At 30.2% G+C, this 18,394-nt stretch overlaps 5 protein-coding genes across 9 annotated transcripts in view; 1 reads left to right on the top strand and 4 right to left on the bottom strand.

Moving 5' to 3' along the window:
- Nucleotides 1-9,111, bottom strand: part of LOC111418376 (zonula occludens-like protein polychaetoid) — a 75,795-nt gene extending 66,684 nt beyond the window's left edge. For all 5 annotated transcript variants that reach the window (XM_071195731.1, XM_071195732.1, XM_071195736.1 and 2 more), the window contains exon 1: nucleotides 9,004-9,111. In XM_071195731.1, the coding sequence (XP_071051832.1) occupies nucleotides 9,004-9,096 (93 nt within the window). In that variant the 5' untranslated portion in view covers nucleotides 9,097-9,111. The remainder of the gene's footprint in view (nucleotides 1-9,003) is intronic.
- On the bottom strand, nucleotides 482-2,916 carry LOC111421433 (heat shock protein 70 B2-like). Its single transcript, XM_023054585.2, has one exon. It carries the CDS (start codon nucleotides 2,542-2,544, stop codon nucleotides 655-657), a length of 1,890 nt encoding a protein of 629 aa, XP_022910353.1. The 5' UTR covers nucleotides 2,545-2,916; the 3' UTR covers nucleotides 482-654.
- Nucleotides 9,112-9,365: 254 nt separating the features above from the next.
- On the bottom strand, nucleotides 9,366-16,498 carry LOC111421429 (lipid droplet-associated hydrolase-like). Its single transcript, XM_023054580.2, has 2 exons — nucleotides 16,109-16,498; nucleotides 9,366-10,146 (listed from the first exon to the last, which is right to left on the bottom strand). The coding sequence occupies exons 1-2, from the start codon at nucleotides 16,394-16,396 to the stop codon at nucleotides 9,520-9,522; spliced, it is 915 nt and encodes a 304-aa protein (XP_022910348.1). The 5' UTR covers nucleotides 16,397-16,498; the 3' UTR covers nucleotides 9,366-9,519.
- Nucleotides 16,499-16,713: 215 nt separating this feature from the next.
- LOC111421431 (ribosomal protein L38) lies at nucleotides 16,714-17,255 on the top strand. Its single transcript, XM_023054582.2, has 4 exons — nucleotides 16,714-16,736; nucleotides 16,855-16,882; nucleotides 16,944-17,004; nucleotides 17,054-17,255. The coding sequence occupies exons 2-4, from the start codon at nucleotides 16,880-16,882 to the stop codon at nucleotides 17,200-17,202; spliced, it is 213 nt and encodes a 70-aa protein (XP_022910350.1). The 5' UTR covers nucleotides 16,714-16,736; nucleotides 16,855-16,879; the 3' UTR covers nucleotides 17,203-17,255.
- LOC111421430 (lipid droplet-associated hydrolase-like) lies at nucleotides 17,245-18,394 on the bottom strand. Its single transcript, XM_023054581.2, has one exon. It carries the CDS (start codon nucleotides 18,210-18,212, stop codon nucleotides 17,310-17,312), a length of 903 nt encoding a protein of 300 aa, XP_022910349.1. The 5' UTR covers nucleotides 18,213-18,394; the 3' UTR covers nucleotides 17,245-17,309.

Below are 18,394 nucleotides of genomic sequence, written 5' to 3'. Positions count from 1 at the left end.
ATTATCTTAATAAAACAATTTTACATTTCTATTAATTAAGCATCCAAGTGTAATTATGTATAAAAACGGAAAAATTATTATTTTGAGGTTATCTCCTTAATTATTGATTAAATCAAAAAATTTTGTTAACAATGTTTGTTAAGAATTGCTTCAGGAACAGTGTTTGTTAAAACAATTTTTTTCTAACTTGTAATTTTAATTTCCCACTGAACAGTATGCGGTTCTTTTAATCAGAACGAGTGGAGAGGAGAAATCGTGTCGTTTTGTTACAAAAGTTCCGTGCCCTAGTCATTATTTAAACACTTTGTGTTGTAATTGACCAAAACCTTGACATTTTCGATCCTCCTTTTTAACCCTTTGCGTGATACAACGCGATAAATCTAAAGAAAAGGTAGTCATGAATAATCAATAACTTGACGTGCTCAATTCTTTATAAACTTAAACTTAACTTAAACTTTAAAGAAAAAATAAAACGATAAACTTCAACATCTATTAATATCTTTATTAATTTTTTACATTTCCAAACAAAAAGATATGACTATATAAAAAATAGTAATTATAAACCTAAGTGCTTCTTTTCTTCCGTTTTAAATTAAATATTATTCCATAATATTTTTTTGTTGTTAATCGAATCAAAATGAATTTTGTTCCATTTTAATCAACTTCTTCAATGGTCGGCCCATCAGACGCCCCATTTTTATCCCCCGCCCCTTTATGCAACTTCGTCATAATCGGACTACAAACCCTTTGTAATTCCCTTAATTTGTGTTCAAACTCCTCTTTATCCGCCGTTTGGTTACAATCCAACCATCTCAACGTTTGCTCGCACTCCCTTTTCACCATATCTCGATCTCCCCCGCTCATTTTATGCCCATGATCCTCAACGGTTTGTTTAATACTAAAGGCGTACGATTCTAAAGAATTTTTCGCCGCAACTCGATCTCTTTGCCGATCATCTTCTTCTTTATATCTCTCAGCCTCCGCCAACATCCTTTCAATTTCTTTTTGAGACAATCTCCCTTTATCATTTTTAATCGTGATATTTTTCGATTTTCCAGTACTAACCTCTTTCGCCGAAACGTTTAAGATCCCATTCGCGTCTAAATCGAAGGTAACATCAATTTTTGGGATCCCCCTCGGAGCCGGGGGAATCCCCAACAAATCGAACGTTCCTAATAAATTATTATCCTTCGTCATCGCTCTTTCACCTTCAAAAACTTGGATTGTAACTCCGGTTTGGTTATCGGCGTAAGTGGTGAACGTTTGAGTTTGTTTGCATGGAATTCTCGCGTTTCGTTCGATTATTTTATTCATAACACCTCCCGCGGTTTCGATTCCTAATGATAAAGGGGTTACATCGACTAAAAGAACGTCTTGGATTTTTGAGCTCGTATCCCCGCTTAAAATCGCAGCTTGAACCGCGGCCCCATAAGCGACAGCTTCATCGGGGTTTATGGATAAATTTAGGGATTTCCCGCAAAAATAATTTTGAAGTAAAGATTGGATTTTTGGGATTCGCGTGGATCCCCCGACTAATACGACGTCGTTAATCGAGCTTTTATCTAATTTTGCATCACCTAAAGCTTTTTCGACGGGTTGAAGCGTGCTTCGGAATAAATCTGAGTTTAACTCTTCGAATCTAGCCCGCGATATTTTCGTGTAAAAATCGATCCCGTCGAATAACGCATCGATTTCTAACGAAGCTTCGGTGCTTGATGATAAAGTTCTTTTCGCGCGTTCAGCGGCCGTTCTTAATCTTCGAATCGATCTGGGATTTTTTGTTAAATCTTTTTTAAATTTTCGTTTAAATTCGTCGGCGAAATGGTTAACTAAGCGATTATCGAAGTCTTCCCCCCCTAAATGGGTGTCCCCGGCGGTTGCTTTTACCTCAAATAAAGATCCCTCATCGATCGTTAAAATCGAAACGTCGAAAGTACCCCCGCCTAAATCGAAAATTAACACGTTTCTTTCGCCTTTTAAGTTTTTGTCTAATCCGTAAGCTAAAGCGGCCGCTGTTGGTTCGTTAATGATTCTTAAAACGTTTATTCCCGCGATCATTCCGGCGTCTTTCGTTGCTTGTCTTTGGGAGTCGTTAAAATAAGCCGGGACGGTTACGACGGCGTCGCGGACGGTTACGCCTAAATAAGCTTCAGCTACCTCTTTCATTTTAGTTAAAACCATCGAGCTAATCTCTTCCGGGGCAAAACGTTTTATCTCACCTTTGAATTCGATTTGGATTTTTGGTTTCCCCCCGTCATTGATTACTTTAAACGGCCAATGCTTCATATCGCCCTGAATCTTTGGGTCGTCGTATTTCCGGCCGATTAATCGTTTTGCGTCGAAAACGGTGTTCGAGGGGTTCATCGCAACTTGATTTTTGGCCGCGTCTCCGATTAAACGCTCACTATCGGTGAATGCAACGTAGGATGGTGTGGTGCGATTTCCTTGGTCGTTTGCGATGATCTCCACTTTTCCATGTTGCCAAACTCCGACACAAGAATAAGTTGTACCTAAATCGATTCCAATAGCCGGTGTTCGTACCATTTTTTCGTATTCAAAGAAACGTTTCGGGTTTATTCTAACTTTTTTCTTGTTATTATTATTATTTTAAGATGACAACTGATTTTGAACGCGTCTATTTTCGAAATGACGTTTGCTCGTAGCCGACTGCGCCTTTTTATAAGTTCCCCCAGGTCTCGCGGTGAACTCGGAACACTCTAGCACACTCTAGAGCGCAAGTTAAGATCGGCTCGTTCGTTTTTACTCGGTTTCCATGACCTATATTAACGAATTTTTTTATTATAACACTTTCATTTCTTGTTGAGGTATCACAAAACACTTAAATCACAACACTAAAACGTTATTTATTTATATAGAGTATGCTACAACGCGCTATACACCAAAAAAATTACGAAAAAAAGTAATTAAAAGGAAAATTTTATCGATTGACAAGTTGACAATGACATATTGAGGTTCGATTTTATTGCCAACCTAAAATTTTTTATTAAAAAAAATCACTACAAATAATTCTGTTATTTTTAAGATTTAATTTCATATTTGTTTATAAACGTTAATTATTATTATTTAAATTTACTACTTGAAATTAACTTAACCTCAAACTTATTTTCAATAGCATCAATAAATAATCTTTTTTTGACAATGACGTCTTAAACTTGTCTCTAAGATTCAGAATAACCAACATAAAATTTTAGCAAAAAAATTTTTTTAATAATTTTATGATTATTTTTAATGTTTAATTTGTATATATTTGTATTTAATGAATTAAAATGTTGGGGAAAATTGAATTATATCAGTTTACTACTTAAAACTGACATAACCGCAAAGTTATTTGAGCTAAAATCGAAATGTAATGCAAATGTTTAATACTCACAATAAGTTAAGAAAATTGATGTTATCCCACAACAATAAGTTAAATCTTAATTAAAATTAGTACAAAAACCAACACAAAATCTTTTTCTTTACCAAAAACGTTAAAAATCTTGTTTTGACAATGACGTCTTGAAGTTGTCTTTAATAATCAGAATAACCAACATAAAATTTTAGTAAAAAAACTCAATTAAATCAATTTTACTACTTGAAACTGACACAACCTCAAAATTATTTGAACTAAAATCGAAATTTAATCAAAATGTTTAATACTCACTTAAGAAAATTGATGTAATCCCACAATAATAAGTATTTTCTTTAAATCTTACTTAACATTAGCACAAAAACCGACACAAAATCTTTTTCTTTGCTAAAAGCGTCAAAAATCTTGTTTTGACAATGACGTCTTGAAGTTGTCTTTAATAATCAGAATAACCAACATAAAATTTTAGTAAAAAAAATTTTTTTAAGAATATGAGATTAATGATTATTTTTAATGTTTAATTTGCAATATTGTTGTAAACGTTATGTTTTAAAGTTAAGTATTAAAATGGTGAGAAAAACTCAATTAAATCAATTTTACTACTTGAAACTGGTACAACCTCAAAGTTATTTGAACTAAAATCGAAATTTAATCAAAATGTTTAATACTCACTTAAAAAAATTGATGTAATCCCACAATAATAAGTATTTTCTTTAAATCTTACTTAACATTAGCACAAAAACCGACACAAAATCTTTTTCTTTGCTAAAAGCGTCAAAAATCTTGTTTTGACAATGACGTCTTGAAGTTGTCTTTAATAATCAGAATAACCAACATAAAATGTTAGCAAAAAAATTTTTTTAACAATAATTTATGATTATTTTTAATATTTAATTTGTAATATTGTTGTAAACGTTATGTTCCAAAGTCAATTATTAAAATGTTGGGGCAAACTCAATTAAATCAATTTTTCTACTTCAAACTGACACAACCTCAAAATTATTTGAACTAAAATCGAAATTTAATCAAAATGTTTAATACTCACTTAAAAAAATTTATGTAATCCCACAATAATAAGTATTTTCTTTAAATCTTACTTAACATTAGCACAAAAACCGACACAAAATCTTTTTCTTTGCTAAAAGCGTAAAAAATCTTGTTTTGACAATGACGTCTTGAAGTTGTCTTTAATAATCAGAATAACCAACATAAAATTTTAGCAAAAAAATTTTTTTAACAATAATTTATGATTATTTTTAATGTTTAATTTGTAATATTGTTGTAAACGTTATGTTCCAAAGTCAATTATTAAAATGTTGGGGCAAACTCAATTAAATCAATTTTTCTACTTCAAACTGACACAACCTCAAAATTATTTGAACTAAAATCGAAATTTAATCAAAATGTTTAATACTCACTTAAAAAAATTTATGTAATCCCACAATAATAAGTATTTTCTTTAAATCTTACTTAACATTAGCACAAAAACCGACACAAAATCTTTTTCTTTGCTAAAAGCGTCAAAAATCTTGTTTTGACAATGACGTCTTGAAGTTGTCTTTAATAATCAGAATAACCAACATAAAATTTTAGTAAAAAAAATGTTTTTAAGAATATGAGATTAATGATTATTTTTAATGTTTAATTTGCAATATTGTTGTAAACGTTATGTTTTAAAGTTAAGTATTAAAATGGTGAGAAAAACTCAATTAAATCAATTTTACTACTTGAAACTGGCACAACCTCAAAATTATTTGAACTAAAATCGAAATTTAATCAAAATGTTTAATACTCGCTTAAGAAAATTGATGTAATCCCACAATAATAAGTTTTCTTTAAATCTTACTTAACATTAAGCACAAAAACCGACACAAAATCTTTTTCTTTGCTAAAAGCGTAAAAAATCTTGTTTTGACAATGACGTCTTGAAGTTGTCTTTAATAATCAGAATAACCAACATAAAATTTTAGCAAAAAAATTTTTTTAACAATAATTTATGATTATTTTTAATGTTTAATTTGTAATATTGTTGTAAACGTTATGTTCCAAAGTCAATTATTAAAATGTTGGGGCAAACTCAATTAAATCAATTTTTCTACTTCAAACTGACACAACCTCAAAATTATTTGAACTAAAATCGAAATTTAATCAAAATGTTTAATACTCACTTAAAAAAATTTATGTAATCCCACAATAATAAGTATTTTCTTTAAATCTTACTTAACATTAGCACAAAAACCGACACAAAATCTTTTTCTTTGCTAAAAGCGTCAAAAATCTTGTTTTGACAATGACGTCTTGAAGTTGTCTTTAATAATCAGAATAACCAACATAAAATTTTAGCAAAAAAATTTTTTTAACAATAATTTTATGATTATTTTTAATGTTTAATTTGTAATATTGTTGTAAACGTTATGTTCCAAAGTCAATTATTAAAATGTTGGGACAAACTCAATTAAATCAATTTTACTACTTCAAACTGACACAACCTCAAAATTATTTGAACTAAAATCGAAATTTAATCAAAATGTTTAATACTCACTTAAAAAAATTTATGTAATCTCACAATAATAAGTATTTTCTTTAAGTCTTACTTAACATTAGCACAAAAACCGACACAAAATCTTTTTCTTTGCTAAAAGCGTCAAAAATCTTGTTTTGACAATGACGTCTTGAAGTTGTCTTTAATAATCAGAATAACCAACATAAAATTTTAGCAAAAAAATTTTTTTAACAATAATTTTATGATTATTTTTAATGTTTAATTTGTAATATTGTTGTAAACGTTATGTTCCAAAGTCAATTATTAAAATGTTGGGGCAAACTCAATTAAATCAATTTTACTACTTCAAACTGACACAACCTCAAAATTATTTGAACTAAAATCGAAATTTAATCAAAATGTTTAATACTCACTTAAAAAAATTTATGTAATCCCACAATAATAAGTATTTTCTTTAAATCTTACTTAACATTAGCACAAAAACCGACACAAAATCTTTTTCTTTGCTAAAAGCGTCAAAAATCTTGTTTTGACAATGACGTCTTGAAGTTGTCTTTAATAATCAGAATAACCAACATAAAATTTTAGTAAAAAAAATGTTTTTAAGAATATGAGATTAATGATTATTTTTAATGTTTAATTTGCAATATTGTTGTAAACGTTATGTTTTAAAGTTAAGTATTAAAATGGTGAGAAAAACTCAATTAAATCAATTTTACTACTTGAAACTGGCACAACCTCAAAATTATTTGAACTAAAATCGAAATTTAATCAAAATGTTTAATACTCGCTTAAGAAAATTGATGTAATCCCACAATAATAAGTTTTCTTTAAATCTTACTTAACATTAGCACAAAAACCGACACAAAATCTTTTTCTTTGCTAAAAGCGTAAAAAATCTTGTTTTGACAATGACGTCTTGAAGTTGTCTTTAATAATCAGAATAACCAACATAAAATTTTAGCAAAAAAATTTTTTTAACAATAATTTATGATTATTTTTAATGTTTAATTTGTAATATTGTTGTAAACGTTATGTTCCAAAGTCAATTATTAAAATGTTGGGGCAAACTCAATTAAATCAATTTTTCTACTTCAAACTGACACAACCTCAAAATTATTTGAACTAAAATCGAAATTTAATCAAAATGTTTAATACTCACTTAAAAAAATTTATGTAATCCCACAATAATAAGTATTTTCTTTAAATCTTACTTAACATTAGCACAAAAACCGACACAAAATCTTTTTCTTTGCTAAAAGCGTCAAAAATCTTGTTTTGACAATGACGTCTTGAAGTTGTCTTTAATAATCAGAATAACCAACATAAAATTTTAGCAAAAAAATTTTTTTAACAATAATTTTATGATTATTTTTAATATTTAATTTGTAATATTGTTGTAAACGTTATGTTCCAAAGTCAATTATTAAAATGTTGGGGCAAACTCAATTAAATCAATTTTACTACTTCAAACTGACACAACCTCAAAATTATTTGAACTAAAATCGAAATTTAATCAAAATGTTTAATACTCACTTAAAAAAATTTATGTAATCTCACAATAATAAGTATTTTCTTTAAGTCTTACTTAACATTAGCACAAAAACCGACACAAAATCTTTTTCTTTGCTAAAAGCGTCAAAAATCTTGTTTTGACAATGACGTCTTGAAGTTGTCTTTAATAATCAGAATAACCAACATAAAATTTTAGCAAAAAAATTTTTTTAACAATAATTTTATGATTATTTTTAATGTTTAATTTGTAATATTGTTGTAAACGTTATGTTCCAAAGTCAATTATTAAAATGTTGGGACAAACTCAATTAAATCAATTTTACTACTTCAAACTGACACAACCTCAAAATTATTTGAACTAAAATCGAAATTTAATCAAAATGTTTAATACTCACTTAAAAAAATTTATGTAATCTCACAATAATAAGTATTTTCTTTAAGTCTTACTTAACATTAGCACAAAAACCGACACAAAATCTTTTTCTTTGCTAAAAGCGTCAAAAATCTTGTTTTGACAATGACGTCTTGAAGTTGTCTTTAATAATCAGAATAACCAACATAAAATTTTAGCAAAAAAATTTTTTTAACAATAATTTTATGATTATTTTTAATGTTTAATTTGTAATATTGTTGTAAACGTTATGTTCCAAAGTCAATTATTAAAATGTTGGGGCAAACTCAATTAAATCAATTTTACTACTTCAAACTGACACAACCTCAAAATTATTTGAACTAAAATCGAAATTTAATCAAAATGTTTAATACTCACTTAAAAAAATTTATGTAATCCCACAATAATAAGTATTTTCTTTAAATCTTACTTAACATTAGCACAAAAACCGACACAAAATCTTTTTCTTTGCTAAAAGCGTCAAAAATCTTGTTTTGACAATGACGTCTTGAAGTTGTCTTTAATAATCAGAATAACCAACATAAAATTTTAGTAAAAAAAATTTTTTTAAGAATAAATTTATGAAATTAGTGATTATTTTTGATATTTAATTAACAATATTTTTATAAATTAACTCTTTCAAGGTAAAATATTGATTAGATATGTTTATGTGAATAAATAAAGTTAAGTCAATACCAACAAAATTTCATCAAAAATAATTCTGACACTAATTGTTAATTAATACTTATGCTTGTAAGTTAAACAATTTAAATCATTAACAATTAAGAATACACATAGCAATTTAAAATGTTAAACTTGATAATAAATAATAGTTTTTTTTTTTCAAAATATGATACAACAAAATTCCCTGTTTGTCAATCTTAACTGTCACTAATTGACAAGCTGTCAAAATTAAAAATTTTTTTTAAGCTAAGTTCTTTTTTACTTTCTAAATACATATATAGGTACTAAATTTTAGTTTGTATTCTAAATGAATCTTTAATTTTACCAACTATGAAGAAAGTAAAGTTATAAAACCCGAGAAATCTGATCTTGACGCGATGTAAATTTAAAATGACAACACCCTCGTTTGAATTGAATCAGACATAAAAATAGAGCATTCACGGTCAACACAAAGCTAGTAGGTGTGTTATTTATTACATAAACACCAAAGCGCATCTAGTAATTCTTTACAACCTCAAATTATCATCAAATAAAACGTACCTTCTTTAAAATTCGACTTCTCGAACGCCTCCTACTCCTCTTTTTAACCCCTTTCTTAATTTCCTTTCGTTTTAACACTTTCGAAGTGCACATTTCGACCTCAAACTCGGTACTAATCATAAAATTTCACAAAACCCGGTTTTTTGCGATTTTATTTATAAAAAAAGTGTTGATAAATTTGAACGCCCATCGTTTTGGGTTACAATAACGATAAAAATTAACACAGTTTAGAAACATGAGGATCTCTTCTTCGTTATCAAGGTTTTCTCGTATTCAAAGCGAATTAGCGGACTGTGAAAGTGTCAAGTTTCGGACCAAAAAGACCCAAGGATAACTAACATATTAATTTAACAACATTAATGTAATTGAAATTGAAGAAGGTTTTATTTAAATCGTTTCGTGACTAAAAGCATTTTAAAATATTGATCGAAAAATGTTTAATCAATAACGATATTTACATAAAAAGCACTAAAACGTCCTTGAGTGTGGGTTGAAATGACTCAACATTTTTTTTGTTTAATTAGTTTTATTTTTTTGAATCCATTCGCCAACTAAATCCCCCATTTCTATGGAATCGTGTAAAACGAAGGCGTGTTTATAATTTTTATCGCATAATTGGGCGTTGATTCCATAAATTTCTTTTTTAATTTTATCGTAATAACTTATTGGAACCCAACAATCCGATTTTCCATAATACAAAGTGATTTTTTCTAAATTTGCTTTGATTATATCATCGTTTCGTGCTCTTACCGTGTACATTTCGTCCATACCCATATCGCAAAAGTTTTGGAACGTGTACGGATGCACAAATTCTAAAACAATGTTTATAAATCGCTTTGGTATATCGGCGAATTTGATGTAAAGCGAGATTAAAAAGATTTTTATAAACATGGGAAGGATATAAATGAAATAGATTAAGGGGAGTAAAAGGAATTTTAACGGTCGTAAAATCGACATTATAAATACTCCATTCGGTGTTTCTGCCATGTACTCAATCGTTGGGAATAATAAGTAGTTGTGATGCACTTTTGAGTTAATTGTTTCATTTTTAAGCAATTCTAAGATTATGTATGCACCAATTGAGTGACCTATTAAGTTGAACTTAATTCCTTTTGGTAAAACGTACTTTTCTATAAAGATTCTCTGAAATATTAAAAAAAAATTTTAATTTGACAGTTGACATAACCTCAATTTTTCTTATTTATAATATATAGTGACTTTCATGGTAAGCGGTTGGTAACTATGAACCAATATGGCGGTTACGAACAAGAAAGCTAGTAACAAAAAGATAATGAATAAAGATAAAAGATATAATTCAAGAATCATCATGTCAAAGTGTAAAACTTACTTAAAATCACTTTAAAGTTTCGACGTGACGTCATCGACCGTGCTAACCATATATTTTTTTAGGTTTTCGACACACAACGACTAAAATGCCATTGTTTACCATCTATAAACTAAAGATAACCTAAAATCTATACTTGAATGCTAGATACTATTGGTAAAAGACTAATTATTGCTATCAGAAGATTAAATACTGCTAGTAAAAGACTAAAAACTGCTTGGAAAGAGGAAATACTATTTCAAAAAGTTACCTGCTTAATTACTTCCAGAACGCTAAACACTACTGTTAAAAGTTTTGACCTACTTGGACAGGCGCAATACTGCTGCTAAGACCACATATTGGTTTCAAGGACTTTAATAATTGTTTGGAAAAGAAATATGCTTTCCAAAAAGCTGCCTACCGCTTCCAGAACATTAGCTACTGTCGGAAAAGACTAAAAAGTGCTTGGAAAGAAGAAATATGTTTTCCAAAAAGGTACCAACTACTTCTAAAATGTTAGATACTGGTGGAAAAGATTACAACCTGCTTGTAGAAAACTAAATACTGCTGAGAGAAACTATTACAACTCCTTGCGAAGACAAATACTACGTATACAATACTAGAAACTGCTTGCAGAAGACAGATATTGTCAATAGAAGGCTAGGTACTGCTACCAATACACTCCAAATTGGTTGCAGAATACTAATACTGCCGGCAAAAGACTAAAAATTCCTTGCGAAAGACTAATACCACCTATAGAATACCAGAAACTGCTTTAAAAGATAGATATTGTCTATAAAAGGCTATATGCTGCTACCAACAGACTAGAAATTTGTTGCAGAATACTAATATTACTTGTAGAAGACCAAATACTGCTGGCAGAAGACTAGAAACTCCTTGCGGAAGACAAATACTACCTATACAATACTAAAAAATGCTTGCAGAAGATAGTTATTGTCTATAGAAGGTTAGTTGTTGCTACCAATAGACTACACATTGATTGCAGAATACTAATACTGCCGACAGAAGACTAAAAATTCCTTGCGAAAGACTAATACTACCTATACAATACTAGAAACTGCTTTAAAAGATAGATATTGTCTATAAAAGGTTAGGTACTGCTACCAACAGACTAGAAATTTGTTGCAGAATACTAATATTGTTTGTAGAAGACCAAATACTGCTGACAGAAGACTAAAAACTACTTGCGGAAGACAAATACTACCTATACAATACCAAAAAATTCTGGAAGAAGATAGATACTGTCTATAGAAGGTTACTTATTGCTACCAATAGACTACACATTGATTGTAGAATACTAATACTGCTTGTAGAAGGCTAAATACTGCCGACAGAAGACCAAAAATTCCTTGCGAAAGACTAATATTACCTATACAATACTAGAAACTGCTTTAAAAGATAGATATTGTCTATAAAAGGTTAGGTACCTGCTACCAACAGACTAGAAATTTGTTGCAGAATACTAATATTGCTTGTAGAAGACTAAATACTGCTGGCAGAAGACTAAAAACTACTTGCGGAAGACAAATACTACCTATACAATACCAAAAAAGTCTGGAAGAAGATAGATACTGTCTATAGAAGGTTACTTATTGCTACCAATAGACTACACATTGATTGCAGAATACTAATACTGCTTGTAGAAGACTAAATACTGCCGACAGAAGACTAAAAATTCCTTGCGAAAGACTAATACTACCTATACAATACTAGAAACTGCTTTAAAAGATAGATATTGTTTATAGAAGATTAGGTACTGCTACCAACAGACTAGAAATTTGTTGCAGAATACTAATATTGCTTGTAGAAGACCAAATACTGCTGGCAGAAGACTAAAAACTACTTGCGGAAGACAAATACTACCTATACAATACCAAAAAAGTCTGGAAGAAGATAGATACTGTCTATAGAAGGTTACTTATTGCTACCAATAGACTACACATTGATTGCAGAATACTAATACTGCTTGTAGAAGACTAAATACTGCCGACAGAAGACTAAAAATTCCTTGCGAAAGACTAATACTACCTATACAATACTAGAAACTGCTTTAAAAGATAGATATTGTTTATAGAAGATTAGGTACTGCTACCAACAGACTAGAAATTTGTTGCAGAATACTAATATTGCTTGTAGAAGACCAAATACTGCTGGCAGAAGACTAAAAACTACTTGCGGAAGACAAATACTACCTATACAATACCAAAAAAGTCTGGAAGAAGATAGATACTGTCTATAGAAGGTTACTTATTGCTACCAATAGACTACACATTGATTGCAGAATACTAATACTGTTTGTAGAAGACTAAATACTGCCGACAGAAGACTAAAAACTCCTTGCAAAAGACTAATACTATCTATACAATACTAGAAACTGCTTTAAAAGATAGATATTGTCTATAAAAGGTTAGGTACAACTACCAACAGACTAGAAATTTGTTGCAGAATACTAATATTGCTTGTAGAAGACCAAATACTGCTGGCAGAAGACTAGAAACTCCTTGCGGAAGACAAATACTACTTATACAATACCAAAAAATTCTGAAAGAAGATAGATACTGTCTATAGAAGGTTACTTATTGCTATCAATAGACTACACATTGATTGCAGAATACTAATACTGTTTGTAGAAGACTAAATACTGCCGACAGAAGACTAAAAATTCCTTGCGAAAGACTAATACTATCTATACAATACTAGAAACTGCTTTAAAAGATAGATATTGTCTATAAAAGGTTAGGTACTGCTACTAACAGACTAGAAATTTGTTGCAGAATACTAATATTGCTTGTAGAAGACCAAATACTGCTGGCAGAAGACTAAAAACTACTTGCGGAAGACAAATACTACCTATACAATACCAAAAAAGTCTGGAAGAAGATAGATACTGTCTATAGAAGGTTACTTATTGCTACCAATAGGCTACACATTGATTGCAGAATACTAATACTGCTTGTAGAAGACTAAATACTGCCGACAGAAGACTAAAAACTCCTTACAAAAGACTAATACTATCTATACAATACTAGAAACTGCTTTAAAAGATAGATATTGTCTATAAAAGGTTAGGTACTGCTACCAACAGACTAGAAATTTGTTGCAGAATACTAATATTGCTTGTAGAAGACCAAATACTGCTGGCAGAAGACTAAAAACTACTTGCGGAAGACAAATACTACTTATACAATACCAAAAAATTCTGAAAGACGATAGATACTGTCTATAGAAGGTTACTTATTGCTACCAATAGACTACACATTGATTGCAGAATACTAATACTGCTTGTAGAAGACTAAATACTGCCGACAGAAGACTAAAAACTCCTTGCAAAAAACTAAAACTATCTATACAATACTAGAAACTGCTTAAAAGGATAGCTATTGTCTATAAAAGGTTAGGTACTGCTACCAACAGACTAGAAATTTGTTGCAGAATACTAATATTGCTTGTAGAAGACCAAATACTGCTGGCAGAAGACTAGAAACTCCTTGCGGAACACAAATACTACTTATACAATACCAAAAAATTCTGAAAGAAGATAGATACTGTCTATAGAAGGTTACTTATTGCTACCAATAGACTACACATTGATTGCAGAATACTAATACTACTTGTAGAAGACTAAATACTGCCGACAGAAGACTAAAAACTCCTTGCAAAAGACTAATACTATCTATACAATACTAGAAACTGCTTTAAAAGATAGATATTGTCTATAAAAGGTTAGGTACTGCTACCAACAGACTAGAAATTTGTTGCAGAATACTAATATTGCTTGTAGAAGACCAAATACTGCTGGCAGAAGACTAGAAACTCCTTGCGGAAGACAAATACTACTTATACAATACCAAAAAATTCTGAAAGAAGATAGATAATGTCTATAGAAGGTTACTTATTGCTACCAATAGACTACACATTGATTGCAGAATACTAATACTGCTTGTAGAAGACTAAATACTGCCGACAGAAGACTAAAAACTCCTTGCAAAAGACTAATACTATCTATATAATACTAGAAACTGCTTAAAAGGATAGATATTGTCTATACGACTAATAACTGCTTGGAAAGAAGAGATATGCTTCCCAAAAAGCTACCTAATGCTGCCAGAATGCTAAATATTACTGAAAAGACTAAGAACTACTTGGAAAGAAGAGATATGCTCTGCAAAAAAGGTACCTACTGCTTCAAAATGATAGATACTGGTAGAAAAGATTACAAACTGCTTGCAGACTACTAGATAGTGCTAACAAACAACTACAAACTGCTTGGAAAGACAAGATACTGCTTTCCTAAGATTACTTACTGCTTTCAGAGCGCTGTATACTACTAGAAAAGATCACAACCTACTTGGAGAAGACTAAATATTGCTTCGAAAGAGAAAATACTATTTCAAAAAGTTACCTACTGCTTCTAAAATGCTAGATACTGCAGAAAGTAACCAAAATAACTATTTTCAAAATAATACCTATTGCTTCCAGAACTATAAACACTGTTGTTAAAGGTGTTGACCTACTTGGACATGCGGAATACTGCTTCCAAGACCATTGATTGCTTTCAAAGACTTTAATAATTGTTTGGAGAAGAGATATGCTTTCCAAAAAGCTACCTATTCCTTCTAGAATGTTAGAGACTGCTGGAAAATACTAATAATTGCTTGGAAAGAAGAAATATGCTTCCTAAAAGGCTACCTAATGCTGCCAGAATGCTAGATACAGGAAAAGATTACAATCTACTTGGAGAAAACTAGACAGTGCTAACAAACAACTACAAACTGCTTGGAAAGACGAAATACTGCTTCCATAAGACTACTTATCGTTTTCAAAGTGTTATATACTACTAGAAAAGATTACAACCTAATACTGCTGAGAGAAACTATTATCTGCTTGGAAATATAAGATACTGTTTTCAAAAGATTTTTAGTTCTAGTTCCACACTAGCACTATCACTAGAACTAACACAAGACCTAGAACTAGAATCATTCGGGTTTAGCCACACGTCTCTAAAGACGGCTAAACCCGAATGAGTCTAGTTCTAGGTCTAATCTTACTTCTAGTGATAGTGGTAGGTAGCGCTAGTTAGTATAAGATATTACTATGTTGCATTTTTATTGCAGTAAAACTAGAACTAACACTAGAACTAGAAAGTTTTCTAGAACTAGAATTTTCTAGTTCTAGGTCTTGTGTTACTTCTAGTGACAGTGTTAGTGTAAAACTAGAACTAACACTAGACCTAGAACTAGAATCATTTAGGTTTAGCCGTCTTGAGAGACATGGGGCTAAATCAGAATGTTTCTAGTTTTCGGCTTTTCACAAAATGTGACGTCACATCGAACTTTAATGTAATTTTTCGGTATGTTCTACACTTTTCCACATTTTCTTTTTATTTTTAATGTGTTTTTGACAGTTTTAATAATCCATTATAACTAATTGGGTTTGTAATTAAAATAATAAAAATAAATATTTAAGACTTTGACAGTTGACATAACCTCAATTTTTTTTTTTTAATGTTTAATTAATTATGTAATAATAATAATAAATTTAAACATTAAATACAGTTTAAAATAATCTTTATATAACAAATTAAATTTGTTATTAAATAAAAATTAATCTTAAAGAATTTGACAGTTGACATAACCTCAATTTTTTTTTTTTTTCTAATAAAAAGGTATTTAATTAATTATGTAATAATTATAACTTTAAACACTGTTAATTCCTTATCTATCGATTAAGTAGCAAATTAAGTTTCTAATTAAAACTTACTTTATGTTTGATTTGTCCTTCTAAATCGTAAACCTTTTTGTTACCTTGTCGAGAAGGTACATTATTTTTATCGACGATTTCGTGCCCCGCATGCGATAATATCCATATTGAGGCGTTCGTTTTTGCATGTAATTGATCCAAAAATTCGATATAAAACTCCGTTATACCAGGATTTCCAGATATAACCACAATCAGTTCGTCGGTTTCATCGAAATCATCCAATAAAGTTTTACCCCAAGTTAATATTCTTGTTGGGACGTTATTAATCGATAAATAATCACGTTGCATCTTCGAATATACTGCTTAATGCACTTAATGTTCAGAGATCATTAATTATAATTTTTTAATATGAGGTGATTCTTTGTGTATATTGGGTTGCATACCAAAAAAAAAAAATCAATAATTTAATTTTGATTTTTTTAATTTGTTATAACCAAATATTATTTTTATTATAATAATTAATTTAATTTAAGGCGATTATAAAGTTTGATTTAATTTTGATTCATTAAATTCGTCAAAAATTTGAATTTCCCCCTTTTTTATAATTAAAAGGAAGTTGTCGCGCCATCTACCAACAAGCCAAATCAACAACGGACATTTCTCCCATTTTGACAGTTGTCTCATAAAGGTGAGTATGTTTCGGAATTTTTCGCCCAATTTTAACCAATTTTGCACGTAAAATTGCTTTAATCCCATCAAAGGTGATTCTAATAACCCTTTTTAATACGTTTTTATTAAATTTGTAGGGATTATCCGACAACGTGTATAAACATGGTGAGTTAACCTCACTTTTTTTTAACCTAACCTCAATCTAAATGGCGTTTTTGTGTTTTAGCCGCGACAAATTACCGAAATCAAAGATTTCTTGTTAAAAGCGAGGAGGAAGGATGCTAAATGTAAGTTTTTGTTATAGTTTATTTATTTAATTAATGTATTTTGTTGTAGCTGTTAAAATAAAGAAGAACCCGGATAACACCAAATTTAAAGTGCGATGCTCAAGGTTTTTGTACACTTTGGTTATTGTGGAGAAAGAGAAGGCGGAAAAGCTCAAGCAATCCTTACCACCGGGTTTACAAGTGAAAGAAGTTAAATAAAATGTATTTTAATTTGGTTAACTTGTAACAAAAAAGAAAAAATAAGAATTAAATGCGTTTTATTTTGTCTTAAATTAAAATAAATAAGTATACAAAAATAAATGAAATCATCTAAACCAATTAACAACGATATCTGCCATCTCTTTAGATTGATACAACACAAAACAATGTTCCCCATCCTTTGAGATTTCAACATCTAATTGGGGCAAGGTAGCCATAAGATTTTTGGGGCTCTTCCTAGGTACCCAATTATCTATTTCGGCGTAATAACACTGCAAAATATCCTTATGTTTCATTAATTTATCGTCGGGTCGTTTAGTTGCGTCTCGAATTTGATCATACGCCATTTGAAAAATATTCCGTAAAATAAACGGGTCAACAAATTTAACGATAGCGTCTAAATGATGTTTTTCGATCCCCGTTACGAATAGATAAATGTGAATGCAAAATATTTGGATTAACGCCGGGAGTAAAGTAAAAATCCACGCCAAAAACAATATAATTGGAACGATCGGTTTAATTATCCGCGTCATAAACAGCCCGTTTTTCGATTTACCCAAATGTTCGATCGTGGGGAACATGAAATACGTCTTTTTGATACGATTTTTTATCGATTCGTCCTCGAGTAACTTTAAACTTGAGAATGCACCGACGGAATGCCCCACGAGATGGATTTTAATGTCCTTTGGAATGTAGGTTTCGATGAACGTTTTCTTGTGATTGATTTGGGCTTCTAAAGTGAAGTTGAACGGGGTTTCTTTTTGGGTTGTGTCGAAATCTTCGGGTTTTTCATGTCCTGAATGTCCCACGATCCAAATTGGTTTTTGAAGTTGAGCGTAGAGGTTATCGAGGAATGGTTCGTAAAGTTGAGTGACCCCGGGGTTTCCAGGAATTACCAGAATTAATTCTTTGTGGTCGTCGCTGTAGAATTTTTCACCCAAACTTTTCCCCCATGTGATTACTTTTGTTGGGGCTCCGTTTAGTTGAATGAACTTGATTTCTTTACACATTATGGGACACTTTTAGGAATCGTTTGAAGTCGTAAACTGATGATTTTCGGTATAAATCATTTATTATATACTAATTTAGTTAGATTACGCATCAAATTGATCATAATCTTGATAAATTAATGTTTGAAGTGCTCGTGGTGCAAACTTTCACCTTTAATACCGAGATTACGACTGAGTCAGAG

Source organism: Onthophagus taurus, chromosome 5 (assembly GCF_036711975.1).
Source record: "Onthophagus taurus isolate NC chromosome 5, IU_Otau_3.0, whole genome shotgun sequence".
NCBI lineage: Eukaryota > Metazoa > Arthropoda > Insecta > Coleoptera > Scarabaeidae > Onthophagus > Onthophagus taurus.
This window is presented reverse-complemented; position numbering and strand designations above follow the sequence as displayed.